This window comes from Ambystoma mexicanum, chromosome 4q, assembly GCF_040938575.1.
Source record: "Ambystoma mexicanum isolate Mex_15411 chromosome 4q, UKY_AmexF1_1, whole genome shotgun sequence".
Classification (NCBI taxonomy): Eukaryota; Metazoa; Chordata; class Amphibia; order Caudata; family Ambystomatidae; genus Ambystoma; species Ambystoma mexicanum.
In genome coordinates this window covers 856,385,461-856,413,168 of record NC_090928.1, presented here as the reverse complement: position 1 = coordinate 856,413,168, position 27,708 = coordinate 856,385,461, and the positions used below count along the sequence as shown (strand labels likewise).

General features: G+C 48.4%; 1 protein-coding gene across 1 annotated transcript in view; it reads left to right on the top strand.

Annotated features, from left to right (window-relative positions):
- The window catches only part of MSH2 (mutS homolog 2), a 1,146,446-nt gene that overhangs the window by 90,575 nt on the left and 1,028,163 nt on the right, over nucleotides 1-27,708 (top strand). The window contains exons 2-3 of the mRNA XM_069608417.1: nucleotides 3,319-3,473; nucleotides 7,847-8,125. Of these exons, the coding sequence (XP_069464518.1) occupies nucleotides 3,319-3,473; nucleotides 7,847-8,125 (434 nt within the window). The remainder of the gene's footprint in view (nucleotides 1-3,318; nucleotides 3,474-7,846; nucleotides 8,126-27,708) is intronic.

The window sequence follows — 27,708 nt, the reverse complement described above, 5'->3', positions numbered from 1 at the left end:
GTCCAGAACCCTGGTCTGTACGTCCTGGCGGAAGTCGGTTGCCTTGAGCCTGCCACGTCGACGGCAAACGCTGTTTCCCATCTGGTGAAAGCCGGTGTCGGCGATGTCCGTGGCCACCGCTATGGTGTGGTCCGAAGCCACCGCGCCTTCCTGTAGGATTTCCGGGGCCTCCGCCCTCTTGTCGTCCGGGAGGAAGTCCAGCAGGGGAGCGATCTTAAACCACAGCTCCCTGTCGTAGCGAGCCACAATCGCGAGGGCATTGGCCACTTTAATAGTCGCCGCCGACGAGATGACCCGTCGCCCCATGGCGTCCAGTTTCTTCCCCTCGCCGTCTGGCAGGGAAGTTGAGGTTGAAGCCGTCGCCCCCGCCGTCGCCTTCTTGGCCGCCGCGGAGATGACTGAATCCGGGGACGGCTGTGCCCTAAGGCACATGGGGGCAGAGTCCGGGACCCGGTACTTCTTCTCGTACCGGTCCCTCTTAGCAGAAGCCGCGGACCTGTTCTTCAGGAGCAACATCCCTCATCCCAGATGTCGTCCAGTAATGGAACGGAGAGGACAGTCTTCCTCTTGGCCTCCTGCTGTTGGTATAGGAAACCTTCCTTCTTCTGCTCTTCAGGGCAGAGCTGGAAGAGCACCAGAATGAGGTGAGCATGTGTCTACCCATATCGTCTCACCTGTTTATTTATGAGGATGAGCTCTACGTCTTGCTTCTCAAATGCAGGGGTGCCTTGAATGGACCTAGTTTCTTCACTGGTCTGTGTGCGTGGCAACCCAGACAGGCTGTGGCTGACTCACTTCAAAGGTAAGTGTTTCTCAACAATGATTATTGTCCATATCCTTTTTCAAGGTATTTTTTCCGTGATTATTGTCCGTATCCCTTGGAATGTCTTTCCTTCTCCCCAATAGGTGGTGAAGGGCCCAGCAGAGTCGCGGTACTAGAAGCGAGTCCAAATTGGGGGCCTGAGGAGTTTACGATGTCCCAAGTAGATGGTAAGTTTGGTTCTAAGGTCAAACGCGAAGAATGTGTTGCTCGCAACCTTAGCGTAATGTCTTTGTTGTTTCTAACCTTGTTTGTCCTTTTCTCCTGCAGAGATAGCCTTGCGAAGTCTGACGAGAAGCAGCAATCCGAAGACCTGCTGGCGGTTGATGGATAATGGATCCGCGAGGGTGCTGGACAAGATGAGCTCCCGCGTAGCTTGGACGCCCGGAACAGGTAAGGATGCGCTCCGATTGTGGTGACTGCTGAAATCAGGTAAGATGCGCTGCAGGCGATGGTATTTCTGGAATCGGTTAGAGTGCTTCTGGAGACGGTGAGCATTACGCTGCTATAAGCAGACTAACACGAAGCGCTTGCATGCGCGCAGTGCAGGCTTAAATAGCCTGGCCCCTGCCACGCCCCATTGGCTCCGCCTTGTGGCCCCACCTTGCCACTCCAAGAGGATGCTGCACGTACAGCCCAATGATTTCCTATGGCCACGCCCGACCTGAAAGCACGTGGGGACCCTGCAGGGGAGGAAATAACACGTGCACCAGAAAAAGTGTGCAGAGCACACTTTCTCATGAGCCTGGCACCAAAGGCGCCTAGACTGGGTCCACCTGCACCCTTTATATGATGGAACTAGTGGTCCTTGTCCAGTGGCCATGACACCTTAAGTGCGAGACTCCAAGGACGAATGGTGTTTTTTTTTGCAGACGAAGACTAGGTCTTTGTGGACAACTTGGATTTGTGTTTGTCTGTCGTTGGAGAGGACCATGTCGACGAGTCGTCCGTGGTTTTAGTCGATGGGTGTGAGCCTTTCAATCTTTTTTTTTTTTTCTGATGGCTTCTTCATTGACAGGACTTTGGACAAGTGCTTAGACCCAGAATGGGACCCTTCACCGCTACTTTTTCAAAAATTACAACTGGAGAGGAGTGTTTGGCCTTATCGTTGCTCGTGGACGATTTTGGCTCACCCGTTTTTTGTTTCTTTGTCGAAGGTTCTTCAGACTTGGACCTGTGACCTGATGGAGACCTCTTGTCAGAGGGAGTGGTAGCTCGCCCACTCCTTTACGAACACGCTTCCGATGCCGGGTACGCTGCTTAATTAAGCCAACAAATGAGGCAACGGTTTCTGTCCTTAAGTGTTTTGTATGAAAAACCCTGGCAGATTTCACATTCCTCCGGGGAATGGTTAGGGTAGAGGCAGTATAGACTATCTGCATGCCTGTTACCTTTGTTCACGTTTTTTTAGGACGTAAGTGTCACAAGGCCTGAACAAGGACTTTTTCGGTCCATTGGTCTCCATGGTCGTAAACTGGACTATAGTCGTCTGTTGCTCCGGTTGGCGAATAAATTGAACGCACAGATACGTACTCTATACATTACTCATAATGAAACTTGTTCAACTGGGTTGCTAGTAAACACAGGTTGCTGAAAACAAGGGGACAATTCCACATCTGATACCCTCCAACACAACTCTGAAAGCTAAAAGAATGATGAATTGCTGCAGAATGATGCACTTCCCACTTGTCTAACATTAGAACATTTCAAAAGGTCTTGCTAAATCATTGACGGCAAAGGGATACTAAATTATTAAATCAATGCATATTTATAAAGGTGAAGAGGGCACTTTTTTGAAGGCTTTATCCTTTTTGCAAGAAGAATATACAAAAGAATATTAAATAGTAATTGCATGCAACAGAGGAGGAACACATGCAGAAAACATTACAGAGGGACACTCAATTTCTTAACTGTATTCAGCTTGCAGCTCTGTTCTCATCGGGAATGGGGTCCTGGTTTGTACAGTATGTAGCACTCCCATTAGTGCTTGGAATTTTGCTCCTTGTAGTTTGAATTTCAGATTGCCAACCTACACTCCCCCATTATACCAGTAGTACAACATTGTTGGGTAGTTGGGTGCAGCAGCCGTGGTGGTGGTGGTGGTGGTGGTGGTGTTGGTGGTGGTTGGGGGTGTAGTGGTAGGAATCCATGTAGCGTTCTTCAGTCTGGTATACATGTCCTTGGCGCTGCCTCTTGTGTGTCGATTCGTTTGGATCGAAATGTCCTAGTCATTGAACATCTTTTAGGATTACATTTCAAGCATGATAACCTTTTTTATTTGATACCGAAAAATACAGCAAAATGGATGGTGGCAATAGAAGGGGCACAATACCAATTTGTTTTAAGAAAGGTAAACTAAGGTGAAAATATAGTCATTGTTACTGCTTTGGCTGCAGATGGGGGGGTACTGTGGACTTGCCGTTTCTTCCTCTTCCCCTACCCCCACACACTTCATTGTTTATCTGGGATCTATTGACTGTTAATTATCTTTCCTTTAGGAGACAAGAAACTAGAGAGCGTGGTGCTCAGTAAAATGAACTTTGAGTCAGTTGTGAAGGATCTGCTTCTGGTCCGGCAGTATAGAGTCGAGGTTTATAAAAATAAAGGAAGCAGTAAATCGAACAAGGATAATGACTGGCACTTGGAATTTAAGGTAAGATACTCGCAATGGCTTTTGGAGTTGCTTCATTAATGCATTAAGTGGCTCTTCCTACACGACGATCGTATGTTCATATACTGTCTACATGATGTGTTTCCTTAGGATAGCGATGAAAGGCAGAATAAGGAAATGCATTCAACCGGACTTGCACATTTGCCTGAAACGTTTTATTTTTTGCAAGAGCTCGTGGGTTCTTCATAACTACCTGATACCTTTGTAATGCATCGCGGATGTTCACAACACTAAATTACACTAAACTGAAGTACTGCATCCTGGAGTAATACAGTCACACCTTGACATTTATGGTGCATGCCTATCAAGAAGGTTAGTCTACAGTGTACAAGAGTCTGTGCCCTAGAACCACACAATGGGGCCGTACTGACATGCATGTCACAATGCATTAGGAATGGATTTTGTGGGTGGACAAAGGCATGTGGTTGGGTGGGGTTTGGTATTTGGTGTTGGTTGTGTTGTAGCTGAGTTGTCTGAACTAGCCACACTTTACAGTCAGCCTGTATGTTTAGGTTAGCCACAGATACAGTTGGATGGGCAGTTGGGGGCGGGAAGTGCAGCACACTTCATCCAAGTGTTGTGAGCAGGAGATGTATCGCACTTAGATGGTCTGCCTGGGGTGAGAAATGCATTACACTTAGTCAGATTGTTTGGGGGCAGAAACGGTACCGCACTTGGATGAAATGTTGGGGATGGGGATTGTGTCTCACCTAGATGGATTGCTGGGGATGGAAAAGACATCACACATTTATGAGCTGTTGAGGGGCGAGGGAGGGAGGAGGTGGGAGAAATGGGTCACATTTGGTGGAATTCATGTGTAGGAAATGTATTGCGACTAACCAATCGTACTAAAAACTCACCTATCTGCAATCGCCCCTCAAACGCTGAACTGAACACAACCACTTCCCTACCTCACCACAAACTGCACACACAGTTCATAACACCCGAGATGAGAACAAATCACACACAATCCCACCTCAACACTACATGATGGCTACCAACCAAAAACACACCAAGGCATAGTGACTGATTTCTCCAAACTGAAGCTGCTAACAGCACATCAAAGCTCTCTTGCTCTTCTCCCTCTGCATCCCACTAACAAACAACTCAATCCTCCTCCTTCCTTTGCAGACCTGACAGAGTGCCAAGAGACCATGCAAGTGGCAACAGTATGTGGCACAAGACCCATTAACATCTGCAAAGGATACTTTCGTTTATTTGTGCCCTGTACTTTATACGGGGCCCAATTTCAATAGCTTGACCGTGGTCAGAAATTCCAACAGTGGCTGTGCACTTGTTTTCCTGGCCCAGGTTTTGTAACATCTGCAATTGTTTTCTTTATTATGTAAAACACAACTGGGAAATCGCACCTGCAATCCTTTTTATGGAGTGCCCTTGGTGTTGGGCACCTATTCCCACCACTAGTTGAACAGGAAGTTTATACACTGCATGAAGAAGAGATGTGGGGGGCACATTCCACAACGCCACCTAGTAGCCATCGTTGGAACTTCACCTCCAGTTCTGATCCACAATAGCAAGGCATTCTGGGTATGCAAATTGGATCAAATGCAAACCTTTTTCTCCAGGAAATTCTTTGTTTAGGAGGGCAGTGCTACTTTATTAATGTATTTAATGTGTTAGTTTTAAATTAAAACTTTACACAGATGCATTCATTATTTAAACATCAAACAGCATCTTATAAAATCAAATTCAATTAATTCCTATCATAGTATTTGGTAATGCTAATATTACAAAATATCACACAAATGACCTAAAAACCGACTACGATGTATATATATCCTACAGATAAAACGGTATAAATTTCAGTCATAAAAGCCTTAAATATAATTCATATTCTTAAGAGAAAAAAGGAAAGTGCATAGTCATCCATTCTTCAATTCCTCTGGTCATTCACAAGTAAAGTGCAGAACGTGCCTAGACCAGCACGTGCCATTTCCCTATCTTTATAGTCTCCTTCGCAATCTCACATAGGGTATCCAGGCCATATCATGTACTATTGGCATGCCAAATATTAATATAACCAGCCAATATACCGGTTTGCTGAAAGCACCTCTATGTTGGTTGTTTGTGCTCCCCATGTTGAAACACATATTAAATGTGTAGATCAGATGTTACTATAGTTCCACTCAACGCCGAGTTAGATGTGTCTCCACCACCTTCCAGACCTTGAAAAGCGCAATGTGCTTGCTCCCGTTCTGCATGTTTATACAGTTCTTCCAGAATGTGGAGTCTTTTATCGAGTCTTGGAGGTGAACAAACTTACTAAGGTGTTTCAGATATACCTTCTCCATACTGCTGCACTTAGTGAGAATGTGTCTGGCCGTCTCCTGGGCGGCACTATTGCCACAAATGCAGCTGGAACGTTCCGAAACCGATATGGCCATGGACGTGCCCACTACGCTCAACACTGGGAGCCTATTAATTCTTAAATCACCTCAAAGCCTTAGATGGACAAAGGGCAAGATCAGGTTGCATCTTTTCATAAGTGTAAAGGACATCTGTTACAAACCTATAACTTTTCAGGGATCCCAGATGCTTAAAATGTTCACACCAGTCCCATAGGTCCAGATGTTTAATCAGTCGCCGTCAGAGATTAGCATTATCTTTCCCCCAAATAGAATTCCAGCCAATTACCTTTTTAAATAATGAGTCCATTCCTCTACTAAGGTCCGATTTAGTTTCCGATCTCTGGATCATAGTGCTTAGTAGTGGATTAGAGAGACCGTTCCATCAGTTTTATGATTAAAATTGCCCTCTTCTTCAGCACCATGGATTTAAGGGCGTGCAGGCCTAGTTCAAGTCTCAATATAGCCATAGGGACACACCCTGGGAGACCCAATAGCTTTCTCCAGAATTTACCTTCAATTAGTTGCAGCCATTCAAGGTCAATTTCCATTAGTCTCTCCAGTCCATAAATGTCTGCCGGGACCAAGCATTGCATATACAGCTGTCTAATGCCCAATATAGAGTAGCCTGCCCGTTTCCTGGCAAACTGACTAATCAATGTTGTGAGTTGAACAGCCTAGCTTACCCGGGTTTCAATATATATTTTATATCCCCTTCTGACTTCGAATTCTATTCCCAAGTATTTAAATACTGATGTGTACACAATCACGGTATTTAGAATCAGAAGTCTTTGTCTTGCTATTTGCTTAATTTGGGGGTTATCATTGACTAGTCTGTTTTTCTCTGCATATTCCAACAGGCCCGTGCAGTACGCTGAATACCGTTGAAGGTGTGGTCTAATAAGACCAAATCATGAGCGTATGCCAGGACCCGACCGTGAGAATAGTCAATTTTTGGAGGGGCAGGGGCACGCTTTTATCAAGGCCAGATAGTCCTGGAGATCGGAAACAAAAAGATTGTACAAAATTGGTGCTGTTACGCAACCTTGTTTGCATGACCGGGGGAGTCGTCGTTCCACTATTATCCAGCATAAAATAGACTATTATTACTGTGGAGTAGTAGCCATCGCTGGAAGTTCACCTCTAGTTCTGAGCCACAATAGCAAGGAATTGTGGGTATGCAAATTAGCTGAAATGCAAACCTTTTTCTCCAGAAAATTGTCTTTGTCTAGGAGGGCAACGTGGCTAAATGCTCCAACAGCAAGGCTATAAGGACTAAGTGTGAAACCATTTGTGTAGTTGTTCTGGCAGCCTTGCAAATGTCTATCTTGGGTTGATTAAACGATGTATAAAGTAGCACTGCCCTCCTAGACAAAGACAATTTCCTGGAGAAAAAGCTTTGCATTTGGGCTAATTTGCATACCCACAATGCCTTGCTGTTGTGGTTCAGAACTGGAGGTGAACTTCCAGAAATGGCTAACTTGGTGGCGTTGTGGAATGTGTGACTTGGCTCCAAGGGACTTTCCCACTTTCACATTTCCGGTGAAACTTTTTTTTCAAACCTTTTAAACCCAGCATACATTTCTTGAATGTGTGTGTGTCTGTCTGTCTGTCTGAGGATTTCAGATTTCATTTCTGCGTCATTTTGTAGTGCAGATTTATACCGCCTAATTCAAAATGCACCCCCTTTGCTCACTGCTGGTTATAGAAAACTTGCATTTTTCTAGTATCCTAGATAATATTGTGCTCTGGAGTGATCCATTGTGCCTGTGAAAGTTCACAGTAATGGCAGATTATATTTCACTCTTTCCTTCTGCTGAGGCCTCTCTGCTTGCTTTCATTATTCACTTAAAAGTGATCTTGCCATCTGATGATATCACGTTTGTGAACCAATAGCAAGCTTTTCGAGCTTTCCGTGTTTGTACTGTGCCTCAATTACTGTAGCTACTCATTAAAGGCATGTATGCTCCTTTTTGATTTCCTACACAGGCCTCCCCAGGTAACCTATCTCAATTTGAGGAGATTCTCTTTGGCAACAGTGATATGTCTACGGCAGCTGGAGTTGTGGGTTTGAAACTAACGGCTGTGGATGGGCAGCGAGTAGTCGGCGTTGGATACATTGATTCTACACTCAGGAAGCTTGGGGTGTGCGAGTTCTCTGATAATGATCAGTTCTCGAACCTGGAAGCGCTGCTGATTCAAATTGGACCAAAGGAATGTGTGCTTCCTGGAGGCGAGACTGCTGGAGACATGGGGAAAGTGAGACAGGTGACTACATATCTTTACATTAATCTTTTGTTTTTATTCTGTTATTTGATGTGTGCATACACCGATACTTACAGCCTGCTTCTGGGAGACAGAATAAGGTTTTGTGGAGAGAAAAATACCAATACTCTAGGGTTGTAAAACACCTGGTGCAAGAATGACTGTTAGGCTGAATCCTGTGCAGTTCCCTTAGGGAGCACTACAGAAGATTAGGACTATAGGTGAGAGCAGTAAATCTCTTTTGGTATCAGTCCGTACCACAAAGATTTAGTTGGTAGCTGTGGCTGAGCAGTCAGACTTATCTCAAGAGGGAGATGAGCAATATTCAGGGTTTACACAATAGGCCTACAGTACTATGGCACAAGGAAACACTTTGTATTAAAAAGTATATATATATTTATTTTATACACTTCTAGTAAAACACATTTATCACAGTCATCAAGCAAATTAAAATAAGTCAGAGAAAAATATACACACTCCCTAGTTAAATTGTAGACCAAGTGAACCAGAGTGAAAACTGAGCAAAACGGCACAGTGAAAACCACACACAAGGGATACTCTATCAATTTCTCACAAGGGAGGGTAAGCACAAGTTCTTCAGAAATAGCTTCTTACACACCCTTGCAACACTTCCCATAAGTTTGTGAACCAGTTTAAGCAAGACAGTGCATCAGTATAGGAAATACTTAAATGAAAACTGAGCAAAATGGCATTTCACAAGTTTTAAAAAAGGAAGAAAAGGGTAGTTATAAGAAGTAGGTGCACCAACACAGTTCTAGTGGAGAAGCAATCTAAAGAAGGCAGTTTTAACAAATGTAGCCAGAGGCGGTGGTACAGGGCAAGGGCCCAGGAGCAAAATGTTCTTGTAGCTGCAGTCGGGTCTTTCGTTAACGATTTCGAAAAGGTGGATGCAGAAGGTGAAAGACAATGTTGAGAGAGGGGCGCCAACCCAACAGGTAGGTAAAGGATTTTAAACGCCTTTAGAGCTACCGCGAAGAAAGGGCGGCCTGGCGGAACAATGTAACTTTACAATGAAGAAGTGGCTCCTGCGGTGGTGGTTGTTCCTGCAGTTCGGGGGATCCAGCAGAGGAAGAGAGGCTCTCGTCGTGGAGGAAGGTTAGAGTTACTGCACTACCCAGGGATGAAACCAGCCGCGGTGCTGCCCGACGAATAAAAGGTACTCTCCTTTAAATCGCGGTCCGGGTGGACTGGTGCCTGGCTATCCGGCCTCCGATAACAGGGTACTGGCGATTTGACCAAGGCAGGCGATTGGCAAACTGGTTGGCCCCACCAGCTCAAGGGAAGAAGGCTCTTGCAGAAGATCTTTTCTCGTGTTGAGAAAAGTGGTGAGACGCTGCAGCAGGGCTTCACCGTTGGTTAAGTCGCTGTAGGGGTCTTTGGCTTCTCTCTTCTTTGGCTTCTTAGTTCCAGTGGCGACGTCTTGCTCTTCCAGTCCTCAGGACCCTGCTTTTATCCCCATTCATACAGCCTAGCTGTCACTCACACAGTGGAGTGGTCATCTTGGCGGGAGACCCTCCAGCCTATCAGGATAGAGTGTTACATAGGTTGCGGAGGCAACCCTGTCCAGGGGTCCTACTCCCCCTCCCACACAATGGACCCACCCCAGACTCAGTGGCGCCGAAAGGAGGGCTTCTTGGCAGGACGAACAAAGGATCCCCGACTTGGGTTAGGAGTTTAGAGAAAGACATGAAAAAGAAGTTATATTAAAGTTCTGGCAAATAAAACCTACCAGAGCAAAGTTAATATTAAAATGCACCAGCTGTATGTTAGAGGCTGTCAGAAAATGTGGTAGCCTCGAACAATGGGAAAATCCCATAGGGAAATATCCACGGTTGAATATTTATGGTAGTAACCACTGCCACCAGCCAGAAACTTTTGAGAGAGGGACTGTATGGTACCCTCTCGAAAATGAACATAAGGGAAAAACTATTAACCCTTTCCAGTACCTCCATAGTAAGATGGGTTGTACTGGTTGGTTAAGTTCATAACAATTGACAGTAAAGTTAATTGGGACTTTACATGCCCTGGGAGACAGTAGTCAGTCCCAGGGTATGGAGTCTATGTTTGGGGGTCGCTATGACACCCCTGTGTCACTGCACGGAGGGTGCTGTGTAACACATGTTTAAACACAAAAATAGCCTAGAACAGACATAGCAAAAAATGTCTAAGAGTGGGAAAAGAGTCTCACTCTTAGCAGGAGAAAAAACAAACCCTTCAAATCCAGCAAAGCTGCTGGGGGACTCCATAGGTAAGGGAAATTAGCCATAGCATGAGAATTCTCCCTAACAATGACATGAACCCCTTTTGCATGGAGTCTAAGGCTTTATCTGCCAGGCTCAATTTGTAGTATATTGCAGCATGACAAGTAGCCCTAGTGGCTGTGGGAGTGTGTCCCACAAAAAGTGTCCCTGAGCAGTAAGGTAACCCAATCTGAACCACCACACCACACGTTAGTTGCTTTATTTCATAGATTTGAGGCTTTTTCTTCTATTGAGGACTGGGGTGCTATTGTTGTTGGTGGGGGAGGGGTGAGATCTTGCCACTAAGTCTCATTTACCCAAATCTCTGGTTTACAGGCGGCTATTTTCCACAACAATTAAACGTAGGCTCCTTTTAAAATTACCATGCTATTATTCAGTCTGTCTGAAGACTGGGGATCAATCGTAACCATGAAAAGTTCAATACAGTTGCTAAAGTGTTGACTTCACCCTGCTGAAACGGCCCTGAGAAGTACTTTTCCCTGGTAGGCTCCATTCCTTAAAATTGGATCAGGACCACCTGCATGTGCAGCCACGCTTTTATGTACTGCTGCTTTTTTCCCACATGCCAATCTCCAGATTTAATTTTGCTGCTGCCGGTTATTTAAGGTTGAAGGGTACCAGTGGCACACTTGCAATCTCTGGGCCTGGCGTTAGGATTCAAAGTCTTAGAAGGTGAAGTTCAATCTAAATAACTTAAAACATTTTTGAGGTCCGAATTAATGCAATTCGTTTAAATGTATTAAATGACCATGTGTTGAATACGTTTTTTGCACCAGATAATGTAAGCCCGCTATTCTGGGGAGAGGTGGTGGTCCCATTCACCAGAATTGCTTTACCAGACTATGGGGAGCAATTTTGAACCCGACCTTTATAGGATATATGCTGCAGCCTGTTCATGGCCAATTCTGGCACTTGAGAAAAATCTTAGTACCATTGCACGGATGGTATGCTTCACACAATTTCTGACTTCTGAATGTACTGGCCACTTCCTAAGGGATTGTCACTTGTTTTAGTGATTGACCGGCCCGCCAAGGAAAATAAATCCACACTAAATGCAAGTGGGAGGGCTAGAACCAACGTTTTTGTCTCTGCTCTCATGTCGTCAGTACTAAATGTCCTCCGCTCTGAGGATGCTTTACATTCAGTAGGTTTTTCCTGGTTCATCCCCCTCCATTGTTGGTCTTTTTGTAACCTTCAGAAGAGCAGAACTGTGGCTAATGGTCACTGCCATAACCTAGATTTTGTGTTTTCACTTTGGAGGCGTGCAACCTCTGTGCTTATGGATGATGGGCTAGAACATTTTCAGGAGATCTTTGCATGGAAAGGAACAGCTGGTTCCTAAACTCAGCATCACACCTATAACCAACCAATGGCATGTTCTCTTCATTGGCTACAGTGGATTCCTCTCGAAGCTCTTACCAGGGCAGCTGAGTCCCAGTGGACGTGCAATGTTTAAACCTCAACCTATTAAGTAATGATTGTTGTCCCAGAGAAACCCATAAATGGAGGACTTTCTGGAAATGTATAGGGGGAGTTCTAAGGACAAGAAATACAAAGCGACTGCCCATAGACCCACCAGTCAAACTAATACGTGCGTTTCCAGCACATGAATCCTGAGCTTTGTATGGGCCCCAGTCCCTTTGTCAATTGAATACTGAGCGAGGCGTTGCCGCAAGTCCTTCAAACCAATACAGTATTAAAGCATGTGATGAGTTGTAAATGTTATCCGACAAGCAGGTGAAGTGTAAGCTTGGCTGAAGGCAAAAGCTTTGGGTGGGTGCGGTTTAGTAAAGCGTATTCTTTCTCTGCTATAGCTACCTAGGGGATTTATTATAGTCGACTTCGCCTAAGCAACAAGGTACCAAGTTGGATTTTTGGAAATGGATCCTTAAACTGGCACTGGCCGAAAACATTATGTTGGTGGACACAATGAGACCGATGAGGGCGATATTATTGGGTGGTCATCTTCATTTCTGCTCTGCCCACCTTTGACTTTTTTTTCAAACAAATTCTAAGGTTATGCAAAGTACAGAATGATTGGTTTTATTCCCTCTTTTTATAAAAAAAGAATACAACTCTGGATTTAGAGAATTAGAATGCCAGAGATATCCTTTTGCATCTTCAAAATGCAAAGAATTGCATGCTTTAACTCTCGTCGTTTATATTAATTACGACCTAAGAACAAATTCTCTCATACAAACAGAATACAGTGTATGGGAAACATACCTTTTCCTGCTATGTTACCCTCTATCTGGAACAAGCTCCCAATACAGATAAGACTGCTCCCCTGCATTCCAGGAAATACCGAAAGGCCCTGCTCTTCAAAACACATTGCTGATGGCTCCATTCAATCCCTTCCCCCCCCCCTCCAATTCTCCCCTTACCAATTTTGACCCATTTTAACAACCTCTGCTTCCCCTCCTTTTTAACTGTAAAACTCTGAGTGCGCCCCCGTTCTGTGTACAGCATATGTTTTTGCCAGATAGGCTCACACATTCATAGAGCAGGGTTTTGTGAATTCACCATAAATTTACTAAAAGCCTGTTTCGGGTGTAGAAATTAAACCATTCCAACTTGTTTTTTTTTTTTAAACTTTCTTTTATTAGCATTTTTTATAATACAACAAACGGGCGCAAGGCAAATTCAAAAAGATATACAAATAGCTGGCCCAACAACCCTCCCCCTCCCCTCTCCCTCCCCGAACAGACCCTCCCCCCCCCTGAAACTTTGACCAAGGTGGGTCTCCTTGTTTGTGGAGACGCTGCGGAACATTTATTTTTCCGGAGCACGAGAAAAAAGTTGTACGTTGAGTATGTTTGTGGCTGTGCATCGTCCACCATACCCCGGGCCGTGGGCGCCCGATCCCTCCTTCTTTCCTCCTTGTGGGTCAATGAACGTCCCATCCCCAGGTCTGCTGTACCCCAAACCAGTTCGCTTGGAATGTGCCCAACTTGTTATTCATCATTGCCGTTAATTTGTCCATCAGAAACATGTTCTTGACCTTTTTCAACCAGGCCTCCTTCGATGGGGTCTCCGGGCTCTTTCCCACATCCTTGGGTATCTGGATATGTCTGTGTCCTCTGGGGGGAGGCCCAGCAACATTGTTAGGGAGTTCTGGGGGAGCAGTTCCTCAGTGATTTCAGCGAACCAGCCTCGTACCTCTGCCCAATATGTCTGGACTTTCGGGCAGTGCCACCACATGTGACCTCTTGTGCCAACCTGATCACACCCCCTTGGACATGTGGGGGACACTCCCGTGAACATTTTCGCCAACTTCGCAGGATCCCTGTGCCACCCCTGCAAGATCTTGAAATTGTGTTCCATGTCCGCTGTGAATAAGTTCCCATGGAAAGCTATCTTAAATATCCTTGCCCAGGCGTCCTCAGAGATCTCCTCCCCCGCCAAATCGTTCCAAAAGGTACGGAACCTCCTCCTCTCCCCTAGGTTGACAGTGTTCAATATTCTGTACATCCCTGATACCGCCCCCTTCCTGGAGGTCGCTGTGTCCACGAGTTTTTCGAAGGGGGTCAAATGTCTTTTCAAATTCTGTCCCCAGGATTGGTCACACAAGATCCCCTTCAGGCGGAGATATTCGAAAATGGAGAGGGTTCCCTGCCCCAGGGCTTCTCTCATTTCCTCATAAGGGCGGAATTCCCCCTCCTTGAACATTTGCCCCGCCCATTCCATCCCCGAGTCGGACCAGGATTGAGCGTTGCGGAACCCCCTGCTTCCCAGTCTGAGGGGGTGACCCCAGAGCGATGACATCGGTGACGGCCATGACGTTAGATGCGCCGTCTGGGGGCTTTCCCGCCAGATCGCCCAGAGGACTCCCAACGTTGGGTGTGATTTTAGTCTATTCGGAATGAATTTGCTTGGGGCCCACAGGAGGTCCCTGACCTTGAGTGGGTGGGCGTCCATGTCCTCCAAGTACGTCCAGTATGTACCCATCCCCTCCTTCATGTGTTAGAGAAGTACGCGCAACTGGGCAGCGCGAAAGTAGAGTTGGAAGTCCGGCAGCCCGAACCCTCCCTCCTCCCTCGGAAGGGTCAGGATTGCTCTTGCTGTCCTCGGGGTCCTACCCTGCCATATGAACTCGCGCACCGCATTCTGAAGGACCCTGAAAGTTTGGTCGGGAACACTGGTTGTGAGGGCAGTGAAGAGATATAGCAGGCGCGGGAGTATGTTCATCTTCACAGCCGTCCTCCGGCCGTACCAGGACAAGATCATTGACCCCCATCTCCTCAGATCCGCAGTGACCCTTGCCATTACGGGGTCATAGTTAGCTGGAGCAAGGTTGGAGAGGTCCCGGGTGAGGAGGACGTCCAGGTATCGGATGGAAGCCCTCTCCACTTTTATCCCTCCCAGGCTGGGCAGGGGGTCCAGGGTCGGGTCCCTCGTTCTCATGGGGAGCAGGACTGATTTAGAGGCATTGATCTTGAGCCCCGAGAGGCGACCATATGCGGCCATCAGGGACATGAGGGGGGGAGCGAGGATCCCGGGTCCACCAGGTAGGCCAGGATGTCATCGGCGAACAGGGAGAGTTTAAATTCTACTTCGCCTCTCTGGATCCCTTTGATGTCTGGGTGTGCTCTGACCGCTATGGCCAGGGGTTCCATGGTGAGGACATAGATGAGGGGGGAGAGCGGGCAACCCTGCCGCGTTCCCCGCGACAGGGGGAAAGGCTCTGACAGCCTGCCATTCACCTGAACCCTGGCCTTTGGAGCCCTATATAGCGCCGCTACCCAACCCATGATGTGTGACCCGAAGCCCATTTTCTGGAGGGTGAGTTCCATGAATCTCCACTCCACCCTGTCGAATGCCTTTTCTGAGTCGAGCGATAAGACGCACGCGTCTAGGTCCGACACCTGGGCGTAGTGGAACAAATCTATAGTTTTTCGGATATTATCGGAGCCCTGTCTCCCCCTGATGAACCCCACCTGGTCTCCGTGGACCAGCTTTGGAAGGATCCCCTCCATTCGCCCCCCGATCACCTTCGCCAGGATCTTTACATCGGTGTTCAGTAAGGAAATTGGGCGGTAAGAGGAGCACTCCGAGGGGTCCCTACCGTCCTTGGGGAGCACCACTATTATCACCTCCATCATGGAGTCCGGGAGGGGTCCTCCTTCCAGCACAGCATTGAATACCCTAACCAAGTAGGGGGATAGGGTTGAGCAGAACCTCTTTTAAAAATAGACCGAGTAGCCGTCCTCGCGGGGGAAATACCCCCTTTCATCCCTCTGATCACCCGTTCCACCTCCTCCTCCGTCACCGGGCCCTCCAACCCCTCCGCCGTCTCCCTTGATGGGGCCGGGATCTGTATTGAGTTCAAAAACCCCTCAATCTCCGCCTCCCTCCCGTTAAATTCGGACGAGTATAATTTCTCATAGTATTGGCGGAAGGCCTCCCCAATGTGGGTTGTGTCGTAACCTATCTCCCCCCCCCTCGCTCCTTACTGCTTTCACTAATCTGCTTCTCTGTACCTCCCTCAGCTTCCAAGCTAAAATCCTGTCCGCCTTGTCCCCTTTTTCATAATACTTTTGTTTGACCAATTGGAGGCTTCTCTCTGTCTGGTGGAGGAGGAGGTCCCTCAGCTGGAGTCTACAGTCCTCCAGGGCGGTAACCTGGCCTCGGTCCAAGGGGACCGTGGGGAGCCCCCCCGGTTGGAGTTGGGCTATTTTCTCCCTCGGTAGTCTTTCCTGGGCCTCCCTCTCCCTCTTTTTCTGGGCTCCCATTTTGATCAGGACTCCTCGTAGAGTGGCCTTAAAGGCGTCCCATAGGGTATGTACACCTACCTCCCCATTATCGTTAAGATTAAAGAAATCCATGATGGCCTCGAGAACTTCCTGGGCTAGTACCTCGTCCTTTAACAGGGAGTCGTTGCACTTCCACCTCCCCCTGCGTTCGCTTAAACCTCCCCTTGCTATCGTGATTCGGACCAGGTCATGGTCGGACCAGGGAATGGGGTCAACCCTATGGCCTGAGGTAAATGGGTGCAGGATCTCGTCCACCAAGATATAATCTATCCTGGAGAACGATGCGTGGGTGGGTGACTAATATGTAAAGGGGGGGGGGTTCGTTCTGGGGATCGGGATCGTGTCCATCAGTCCCAAGTCTAGATTAACCCCTTGGAAGTTACGCGCCATGGTCTCGTCCGATGCCCTTGAGGGCTGCGGGCCTGTGCGTTTTCCGTCCCGGGTAGGGTCCAGGACCATGTTGAAGTCCCCCCCCCCCCCCCCCCCCACCACCACCGACCCATGAACAAAGTGCTTGAGTTTGTCCCCTACCTTTTCCCAAAATAGGGTTTGGCCTTCATTTGGGGCATAGATTACAGCTAGGGTGAGTGGGGCCCCCTGAAGGGACCCCCGTAACATCAGGTAGCGGCCCTCTGGGTCTTTCAGCGTGGCCTCATTCTTGAAGCCTGTATTCCTCGATACTAAGATGGCAACCCCTCTCTTTTTGCCTTTATGGGAAGCACTGAAGACCTCCCCTATTCCTCCTCCCCGCATTTTGGGCTCGTTGCCCCGCGGCCAATGGGTCTCTTGCACAAAGAGAAAGTCGAGGTTGGCCCTTCTAAATTCCCTGCAGACCAGGACCTCTTCGTGGGGGTGTTTAAGCCCCGCACATTTAGGGAGTCCACTCCCAGGGGAGGCAGACTGTCAGCCATAATCTAAGACTTCCTCTCTCTCAGTCAACGTACTCGACATGCTCTTCCTGACGTGCTCCCTTGGTTCGACTTTTCGTCCCCCGACTCCCCCCTCCCCTTCCCTCCGGGTGGGCCAAGAACAAAACTCCAACTGCCCCCCTTCCCTGACCCGTAACTGAACAACCCCAACTTCGTGTCCCCCCTCCCCCTTCCCCGGCGTCCGGCCAAATAGTTCTGCCATCCCTGGCTACGGGCCGAACCACCAGCTTACCCGCTGCAGCCGGGCATTCTGTGGAAAGCGTGTATCTGTGAGCCCCCCCTCCCTCCTAGCCGTGCGTCCCCCTCATGGCTCCCCCATACTTGCTGTTCGTAGGGACGCTGTTAATGGTGAATGCGCTGACTTATCCGAGTATCCCACATGACTTGGTGGGTTTCCCCAGGTCTCAATCCTCGGGAACGTTCCGCTCCCCCCTCCTTGACTGGCGATGGAGTATTCATTTTCCTATATTTCCTTGCGCCGGTTTTACGTCTCCTGTCCCTCGACGAGCCCGGGGTTTCCCTCCCCGGCCCCGACGGTGCCCTCCTGGGATCCGAGTCCACAACGTAGTCCTGGATGGCTACTCGTATGTCATCTTCCGTGGTCAGGGTTGACCGCTGGCCCATGTACTCAAAGGTCAGAGAGAAGGGGTAGCCCCAGCGGTAGCGGACTCGCTTTTCTTTCAGCAGGAGAGTTAGTGGGCGACACATCCTGCGTTTGGCCAGGGTATAGGCGGAGAGATCTTGGTAGATTGAAATCCGGGCGTTGTTGTAGGTGATCTCCCGAGCCTTCCTGGCTTCTTCCAACACCTTTGTTTTTTCAGAGTAATAGTGGAACCGGACCAGGATAGAACGGGGGCCCCCCGCTCTCCCCCCAGCCCTGTGCACTCTATCGAACGTGGGTTCCGTGGTCATTTCTTCGGCAAAGAGGAGGGTGATGATGTCTCTCACCGCGCGGATAATGTCTCTCTCCGTTTCCCCGTCCTGTTCCGGTACCCCAAAAATTCTGAGATTGTTCCTCCTCTCCCTATTTTCGAAGTCGTCCATCTGCCTGGACCTTTCCTCCTCTCTTTTCTCCAGGGCCGCTATCCTCAGTCCTAGGTCCATCTCCAGGGACGTCGATGATGTCTGGTTGGCCTCAACCTGCAACAGTCTGTCTTCCACCTTGTCCACTCTTTGATCTATTTTTTGAATTTCTGGGCAATGTCAGATCGCATGTCCCTGATCTCCTGTAATATGGAGGCAAAGCCTCTCTCCATGGCGGACGTGGGGGGACCTGGGGTCTCCGACTGTGCCAGTCCCTTGGGGGGGGGCTTGGGCTTCTCTTGCTAGACGCCATCTCCTGAAAGCGGAATTCCTGTAGGGTTTGCCGCCAGTCCATCGGGCTTCCTCCCCTGGACTAGCCAGTGGTTCCCCTCCTGGGGCTCTCAGATCGGGAGCGCAATGGTGGATGGGGAGGGGTCCCCCGGGCAGGGCGCGCCGCCCCACCCTTACTGTCGTGTGCTGCTGCAGGGGGTTCACGACGGGCGGGCACACGCCCCACCGTCTCCAGGCGGGGGCCACACACCCGGGCCGAAGGGGCCGCAGTCCGCTTGGGCTGCCGCTGGTCTTTATGGGCCAGGATACATGGGCTCCCCCCCTCAAATCACCTCACTTCCGTTCCCAAGTGTGGGGGGGAAACGCTGTCGTCCCCGGGCGGGCACACGCCCAACCAAGGTCTGGCGGGGGCCTCGCTCCCGGGGACCGTGCGTCGCCGCCAAGACTCTCCTCGTGGGGGCGGCGGAGCCCCGAGTTCAACCCGGGGGGAGCACCGCACTTGCCTGACCCCGGAGGATCTTCCCGCTCCGGGCCTTGCTTTTTCACGGCGTGCGGCCGCCCAGTGGAGTCTCGTCTGGGCTCTTCGCGTTGTGGCGTGGGGCCGGCTGTCCTGCTGGGGGCGGCCCCCCCGGTGTACTGGGGTTCCCGCACCTCTCCAGGGGGGTCACCAGCGCGGGTCCTCCCAGCGCTGATTACTTTCCATCGCCGGGGGAGGAAGGGGCTGGGGGGTGAGGGGCGCGGGTCCGTGGTGCGGATCGATCCGGCCCCCGCGGTCTGCCCCAGTCCCTGACTGCGGGCCCAAGTGCTCGGTCGGGTCGAGGGATCCGCAGAGAAAGGCGGGAGAGGAGGGTGCCCCCTCTGCGTGCGCGCGCTTTCCCCGGGGCTCTTCCACGCTTCTTCGGCGCTGCGGTCGCCGAGGCTTGGAGCGGCCTCGACCCCGCCCAACGCCGCGGGTCTCGTTCTCGCTGGTCCCGGGGGCCCCGAGCGTCGCTCCTTCGCTCGTTGGGTGCCTGGGGGGGTTCCTCGCGCCCCTCCGTCCTGCTTTGACCACCTGGGGAGCTTCAGGGGGGCTCAATCCCCTGCTACAGCCCAGCTACGGCGGGAGCAGCACAATCAGGCAGCCATTGCCTGCGCGCCCCCTGGTGGCCTCCATTCCAACTTGTTAAGAGCTGTTTCTGTGTCAAACAGTTTTTCTTTTTTCAACAGGGCATTGGTAGTAAGATTACTTTGTTGCCAAGCAAACCGTGTGATTAAAAGACTGAAGAATGTTAGCATTAGTTGAGTTTTCAGGGGTATGTGTGTCATATATTTGCGTTAAACTCCATGGTATTCGCTACATCTGCCTTAGCCTGACCGTCTCTTTTTAATGGTAAAGTGATCATGCTCGAAGACTGTGAGGCAATAATCTTTGCTCCGGATAATGGTACCCTTGCCTTTATATTCCTTAGCTGTGTTTGGGTATAAAGAATCCCTGTGGATCGATGAGTAAAGTGAGGCTCTGATCTGCTAAAATGTAGCAGCTGCTCTTTAAGTATACACCCTTATTATTGTTTGAATGGTTGTCTTCGTGTAATGCATTGGTGAGAATGTGTGTATGCCCAATAAGACATCAATATGCTTTACACTCATGTAGATTGTAATTATTTGCAGGCCAAGGCCAACCCACCATTAACAAAAAACATTATTTTAAACGGTCCTCCGTCTTTGAGTGTTTAAGAGTGTGCAAGTGTCGAGACCGGTCCATCTACTCCTAGATAATTCATTGAGGTAGATGTTTAAATCAGGCAGCCATGATTATAAGACAGGGCTACACCCTGTATTTTACTTGAAACCATTAGTGGGGTCTTCAAAATACTGTTTTACCAGAAGAATATACTGCTTTGAAGAATGTTGTTTATGTTTAGGAGCATAAAATAATTGTTTTTCAGTTCATGTTTAATTGCTAAAGTGTATACTATTAAATTGTAACTGGTGCATATGAACGGCTTGCACATTCTTGGGTTGATGTGTCAATAAAGTACTGGATGGATCCAGCAACCATTACTGTTGGAAGGGCTTTTTGATCCAGCACATTTGGGTTGATGGACCCTCAGCCAATTTCCAATTCCGGGCGATAGTCTGCTTTGCAGCTAAAAGGAGATGCCCAATCAAGGCAGCTGTAGGGCCCGTAATAGAGAAGGACCCAGCAATCCTATCCCCCAGTACTACTACACGTGGCTCCATGGGAGCGATAACCCTGTGATATCTTTAATTTTGGAGAGCACCTCCTTCCAGAAAAGATTCACTTTACCACAAAGCCATACCATATGAAAGGGAGGGCATACCGCTTCACAACCCCGGCAACAAGAAGTCGAGTAGTCAGGTGATATATGATGCAACCTTTCCGGGGTGAGGGGTGAGGTACAACCTATAACAGAATTTATAGGAACACTGCCACAGGGCTTTAGTTTTTGTATCTCAGCATGTTTTTTTAAATTTAATTTTTCTCAGGCCGCTTTCACTTAGGCTCCTAGAAGTCTGTTTGCATAGGTATCTCCTTTTCCCCTGAGTCATCTAATACTTCCACAGAGACCATTTGGATTTCAACTGAAATATCTGATCTACTTTCATGCACAACATAATGGGATCTTTCCTTGTGTAGTAATTGTGAGGCATTTGATCTTCCAATTTCCTGCACTAAACTTTCTATTATTGATATTTCAGACCACCCATTTTCTTCATCGTGCACTATATTTGGTCTTTCTGCTTGACGTTGAGGTTGTTCCTCTCCTATCTCCACCAGGTTAGAGAAGTGCAATTCTGACCGAACTCGAGATTTTTCTAAGGATTGAATTTTCTCAATACAGTGTTTTTGGCCCTGGTGAATTTCCATGCTGAGCTCCAGAATTGCCTTAAGTAGGGACTCCAGATCTTCTTTGGTCAGTTCATATGTCTTGCCCCTCATTCTAGTAGCGTTGTCAGTGGACTCGGAGCTATCAAAACTAGCTGATAAGGTGCAAAGCCCTGATACTTCATCATCCCTTAAGATCTTTGGCTCATTTGCCCCAATTATGTTTTCTGCCAAAGTTCTAGGCTCGGATTCCGCCACTACCATTGAGTCTGTAATCGTTGTGCCCCCCCCGCCCCTCTGCCGCCTCACTTTGTAGACTATAGCAACAGTCTAACACTTTATTATCAATTAAAGGTGAAGCTTGCAAGGTAACACATCCCACTTAGGACTAATACATGATGCACCCTTAGTATGGACGTCAATCACCTGCTCATTTTCTGGGAGAGTTGCGTAGTATACTGTGATCTTCCCTATAGATTTCTTTATGCTTTTACTTAAGGTGTGTTGGGCAGAAACCTGTGCAGTTCCCTCTGGGACCACTGCAAAAGATTTAGGACTACAGGTGTTTGGCAGTAAACCCACTTGGTAGCAGTCTGTACCACACAGATTTACTTGGTAGCTGTGGCTGAGCAGTTAGACTTCCATCAAGAAGAGTTAGGCAGTATACAGAGTATTCACAATAGGTCAGAAGAGCACAGTAGAACAAGTAAACACTGACCAGAGCTTGGTGTAAAATGAGATAATTATTTATTTAAAACCACATCTAGAAAAACACACAGGCACTAATAGTAAGCAATTCAAAAACACTGTCACTAAAAGATATACACTCCCTTAGAGGAATTTTGGACAAGTCTTAAGTAAAGCCCCACTTATTTTCAGACAGCGGTGAGCGCTTAACGCAGATGGCACTCTAATAATTCGATTTAAAAGGGAGCGAAAAGCAGAGTATAATATGAAACAGATCCCAACCCTTTTCATAAGAACAAAACAAAAGAGGGAGGCAAGTAAAACCGTGAAGTTAGAGTTCAGAAGGCCGGATCCACTTTAAGAGGATCAGAACGAAATGTGTCCAAGGTCACACGGTTGAAGTGCACAAGAGTCTTGCAAATGTTCAAAAAAGAGTTGGACCAAAAGAAAGGGACCCGTTAGAAGGTCAAGGCGGCCAACCCAGTCCAGAAGGTTAAGGGATTATTATTACCTTGTAGCAATCTTTAGAAAGGGAGGCCTGGCGGACACGGTACCTTAAAGTGGTGAGAATACTCCAGCGGGGGCAGTTGTTCCTGGCAGCGGATGCAAGTCGGTGCTTCGTCTGGGGGAAGAGAGGATCTCATCGGGGAGGAAGACAGGAGTCCGTTGCACTGCCAGGGAAGAAACCAGCCGCGGAGTCCTCAGGTAAAAGGAGCGGTCCTTTTATTCGTGGTCCAGTGTTAAGTGGCTATCCGGTTGCCGGGGTGCTTGGCACAGGCAATTCGACCACAAGACAGCCTGGGATGCGAAGAGAAGAAGGTAAACTGGTTGTGCCCACCAGTCAGGGGAAGAAGCCTCTCCAGTCGGGAGATCTTCTCTGTCGTCGGGAAGTGGTGAGTCGGTTCCGCAGGGCTCCACTGGTGGTGTCGTCGTGGTAGGTCGGCTCAGCTTCTCCCTCGTCGGATTCTCAGGTCCTGTGGCGACTTCTGAAGTTCCAGTCCCCAAAGCCCTGCTTTTATGCAGCACACCCCCATTCACTCAGCCTAGCTGTCAATCAAACATGCTAAGTGGTGATCCGGCCGGCTCACCACTTGGGCCAATCACACAAGAGTGCGACTTGAGTTACCAAGGTAACTCAGTCCAGGGTGCTAAACCCCCTCCCACGCCCCCTGTGCTACCCAGACAGAGTGGCACCACTTTTGGAGGCTTCTGTGGAGAAGCCCGCCAAAAAGTGGAACAAAGGGCTCGACTTGGGTTTGGAGTCACAGAAGAGAACACAAACGCCATTTTAGAATCGAGTCCTGTTAAAAAATACCAACCGGCGAATTAATATTAATTAAATAAACCGGCGGTATGTTCGAGGCTATGAGAATCAAATAATTAAAGTTGGTAGCCTCGAACAATGGGAAAATCCCATAGGGATATATTCGCGGTCGAATATAAAACGTAGTATCCACTGCCACCAGCCAAAACTCGATCAGGGGGGACGGAGACGTGCCCCCTCGACTAACAGACCCCGGGGCAATCGAATTGCCCCGACCAGTACGTCCACAATATGATGGTTTGTACCGGTTTCTGTTTAATAATTTGGGACTAGTAAAGCCAATGGTGACTTTACATGCCCTGGGAGACAAGTCCCATGGTATGGAGTCTATGGTGGGGTGTCGCTATGACACCCCTGTGTCACTGCACGGAGGGTGCTGTGTAACACACAGAGTAAAAACACATGAGACCCTATGTAGTAAAGGAGCCCATAAAACACATTAACAGTCAAAGAAACACCATAAATCATGTCCAAGAGTGGGAGAAAGAGTCTCACTCTTGGCAGGAGAAAAAAACAAACTCCAGAAATCCAGCAAAGCTGCTGGCGGACTCACTAGGTTAGGAAATTCAGCCTAAAGAGAGAATTCTCCCTAACAAGGTGGATTTGACATACACACACACACACACTGACACACACTGACACACACTCACACACACTCACACACACACACACACACACACGCGCACACACACAAGCGCACACACAAGCGCACAGACAGCCCAGGGGCATTGTGGCACTGTTACATGTAAGGAAAACTTAGTTACAATGGGTACAGGTTGTGCCTTGGGTTACAGTGAGGCAGTGACCTGTGATCAGATATAGGTGGTGGCATACCACGTAATGCATCATACATGACATTCATGAGGGCTAGGCCACATGTTTGTTAGATGAACAGGGTCGTTTTCAAGGCTTTCCGAAAGGCGGCCAGTGAGGGTTCAGAGCGCAGGGAGCTAGGGAGGGTGTTCCAGTGTACGGCAGCGAGGTACGGGAAGCTGGAGCCCCTTGCTCTGGCTCTTTTTACCCTGGGTACTGCAAACATAGAACTGTTATACCAGTCGGTGCAGCGGTTAGTACAGGGGGTGGGTTTTACTTGTTTAGATCGTGATTACAGATGCACCTCCAGGATCACCAAAAGTACCTGGCCACATTTCCTTTCGAACGCGCACAACCTAGGTTTGTAGGGTGTTTGGGATTTGCTGTGCATGTTTAAATGGCAGGGCCAGTAGCCGGAAACCTAATTCTCAAACAAGATTTTTTTATCAGTAACCAATTATTTGAAATATTCCTCAGTCGAAGCGAGAGCCAAAAATAGGTTAAAACCACATTCAGTAGCGAAGCGGCAGTACATGTTTCCACACACGCTCAGCTTAATTTTGTTGGGTTTTGGGGTAAAGGTACAAGTTCAGAAGAAAAGGGCGGGCTGATGTCAGAGGAGTAGCGGGTAGAACAATTTTCAGACAGGAAATGTATCAACTAGTAACTGCCCATAGCCCGGGAGGAGAGTACCGTTTTCATTCAATAGGAAAATCATCAATAACTAAATACCTCAGTCAGTGAATTTTGACTTCGTAACAGGACCTTCAAACAGCCAGTTCTGCAGCTCCAAGTATGTTCACCGCCTGCCGCGCACTGGGATAACCGCATAAGCGCTGTTCAGTGTTTGCGAGGCCACAACTCACAGGTTCCCAGCTTATCACTGTAGATCACTCGCGCCACTCCCGTGCCGTGCCGCACTGCTATTTTTGTAGGTGAGCTTCCTTCTCCTGCAGCAGGGGCTGCCTTTCATTATGACCATGAAAGAAAGACTCTATCTTCTGCTCCACTCTCCAATGCAGACTGCTGACGCCACTCCTGCTGAGGCTTTTAATTGGGCCAATATTGGTTATTCTAAACCAGGAAAAGATTGGACAGCGATCCAAGAGAGTGTTGAGTGTTTTTAATAAAAGAGAACCAAGAGAGATTAACAAACACAATTAATAAAGCTACAGGAGAACAGAAGTCTGAGAGAGAAGTGGAAGAACCCCTTTGATGAATTATATTTATATATAAATATATTTGTGAAAGTGTGTTTGTATGTTCGGGGTTGGCTCCAGCCCCATAAATTGATGGGCTGAAATTTTGGCCTGAGGTCGGCATACCAGTCTGGGGTGTACTGGCAATAGTGAAATTTGACCAACCCCACCCATTCGTCCTGCACAGTGCAGGGTCCGGCCCTGTGCGATCAGTAAAGGCAATTTCGGGAGATAGCCGATTTTGCGACTTTTCCGAAAATAGGAAGTTGGGACACAATAAATACACAAGGCTATAGCGGACCCCCCACGTGCATGTTGGCTACAGACCCGTGCCACTTCGGGTGGTATGGCTAGTGATCTGATAAAAGTAGTCATCAAGAAGTATCTTCAACTACTTTATTGAAGTGAGCTGTTACAGAAATCGGTAAAACGGAGACTGGAGTCATTCTTCAGTGCCTTAGTTATTTTGGTAGTGGTAGGGGCAGCATATGTTAGATTTGGATAGTGGACAGATGTTTCCTTTGGGACTCATGGACGTCTGACAAGCACCTTAGTTAGTTTGGTGAGGCAGGGAACCACCATAGCTTAGGCATAGTCAGCATTTTCAGCTTTTATTTAAATAAAGATGGAGTCGAAAATGAAGGTGTGAATCCTCCTTCTGACCTGTCACAGCGGGTAGTTGAGTCGTCCACTGTTTCTAAAGTATTTATTGAGGAGAGTTTTGATTTAGGCAGCTTTTACAACTTTTGGTACTATTCTGGTTTCCATCGATCAACTCTTCAGTTTTTCAGAGCATTTTTGAAACATCTCAGTGATGGCACTCCCAGGGGCAGCTCGTCCATAATAGGCGAGGGATCCCTGACCCGCCATTGCCTGTACCCACCATGGAGGAAGGGTAGCTGCATAGCTGAAACACCCAGCGCTCTCTTAGTTGCTTTCTGCAGCTGATGGAGTGCCCCTGGCCTGGCTTAAACTGCCAAAGGGAAATGTTTTTCCACTTTGACAATTTCCCAAGCGTGCATGTCCAGTGGACTATGCAAGGCCGGGGGCTTTTGCTTCCCCAGCATTGCACGGACCATTGGGAATTGAGGCTGTGAAATTGCATGTTTGAATGTGCGGAGAGGTGCAGGAGTACCTCCTTGCACATTACACAGATTGGGGTGCTTCTTCCTGATTGTGCTGCATGAGCCAGAGGGCTTTTTGGGTTCACGTTTGAATATTACTTGCTCATTTACACACACCATTCATTCGCTCACTCATTGGATCATAAATACAGGTAGAAAATGCTGTTGATAAAGCAAGAATATGTTCTTCTTTTTCTGGATGAGCTTTTTTGTGCACCATTTTTGTACTGGGCATCTATGATAAAGCAAGCATGCCTAGTCTGGGATTTTGCTGCTGCCAGTCTAGCTATTTCTTAGTCACATGCCATTTTCTTTTTTTACTGGGCATTCAGGGTAAAGAGTGCCGGGAGGCTACCGCAGGTGCAACGTATTTGTCTTGGAAGCAAGACCACTCATAGCATCACAGGTGCCAGTAAAACTGAGATTCTCCTCATCGGCACACCTGCGCCCTCCTTTCCTGTCACTCTCTGGCTGGCCTCTCTTGGCCCTTCTCCTGCTCCCACCTGAGCCAAAAAACCTCGGGGTCATGTTCGACTCCTCACTCTGCTTCTCTCCCCACATCTCTGACGTCTCAAGTCACACTACCAGCTGCACTTTCTCAAATGTATTCTTTCTTTCCTCTCCTTCCCCCAGAAGCTCACTGTCTCCAGAGCTCTGGTTCTCTCTAAGCTTGACTATTGCAACAGCCTCCTTCTAAATCTGCCTGCTTCTACCATCCGCCCTCTGCAACTCTTCCAGAACAGGACTGCGAGACTTGTCCTTGGCCTCAAACCCAGGGATCGTATCTCTGCAGGACTGAAATCTGTGCACTGGCAACCAGTGGCTGCTAGGATTAAGTTCAAAACCCTCTGCATTGTCCATAAGGCCTTCTGGGGACTGGGGCCTCTATACCTTCAACTCTCTCTTCCTAAATATCTTCCTTCTCGAGCTCTTCACTCGACTGCCTCCAACTCACTGAGGGTCAGTCACTTCTCCAAGCAACAAGTTGGTGGTAGATCTTTCTTCGGCTGGGGCCTCCCTCTGGAACAGCCTCCCTGCCTACCTAAAACTTGAGGAGAATCCTCTCCTGTTCCGGAAGCACCTCAAAACCTTTCTCTCCTCACCCATGCTGACTTCCTGGCTGATACCGAAACTGCTCTGGTTACCTGGCCACCCTCTGATCTCTGGCCCAGGTCTAACCTCCCCTAGCCCCGCCCCCGCTAGTTGCTTTCCTGGACTGCCCTCCTGGCAACCCTCGCACTTGGGAACTGTTTCTGTACTCCTACAGTCCCCCCTACCAGCTCTTGACACCCAATGTCTGCACTTACCCTTGCACTTGCCACCTGTTGGCC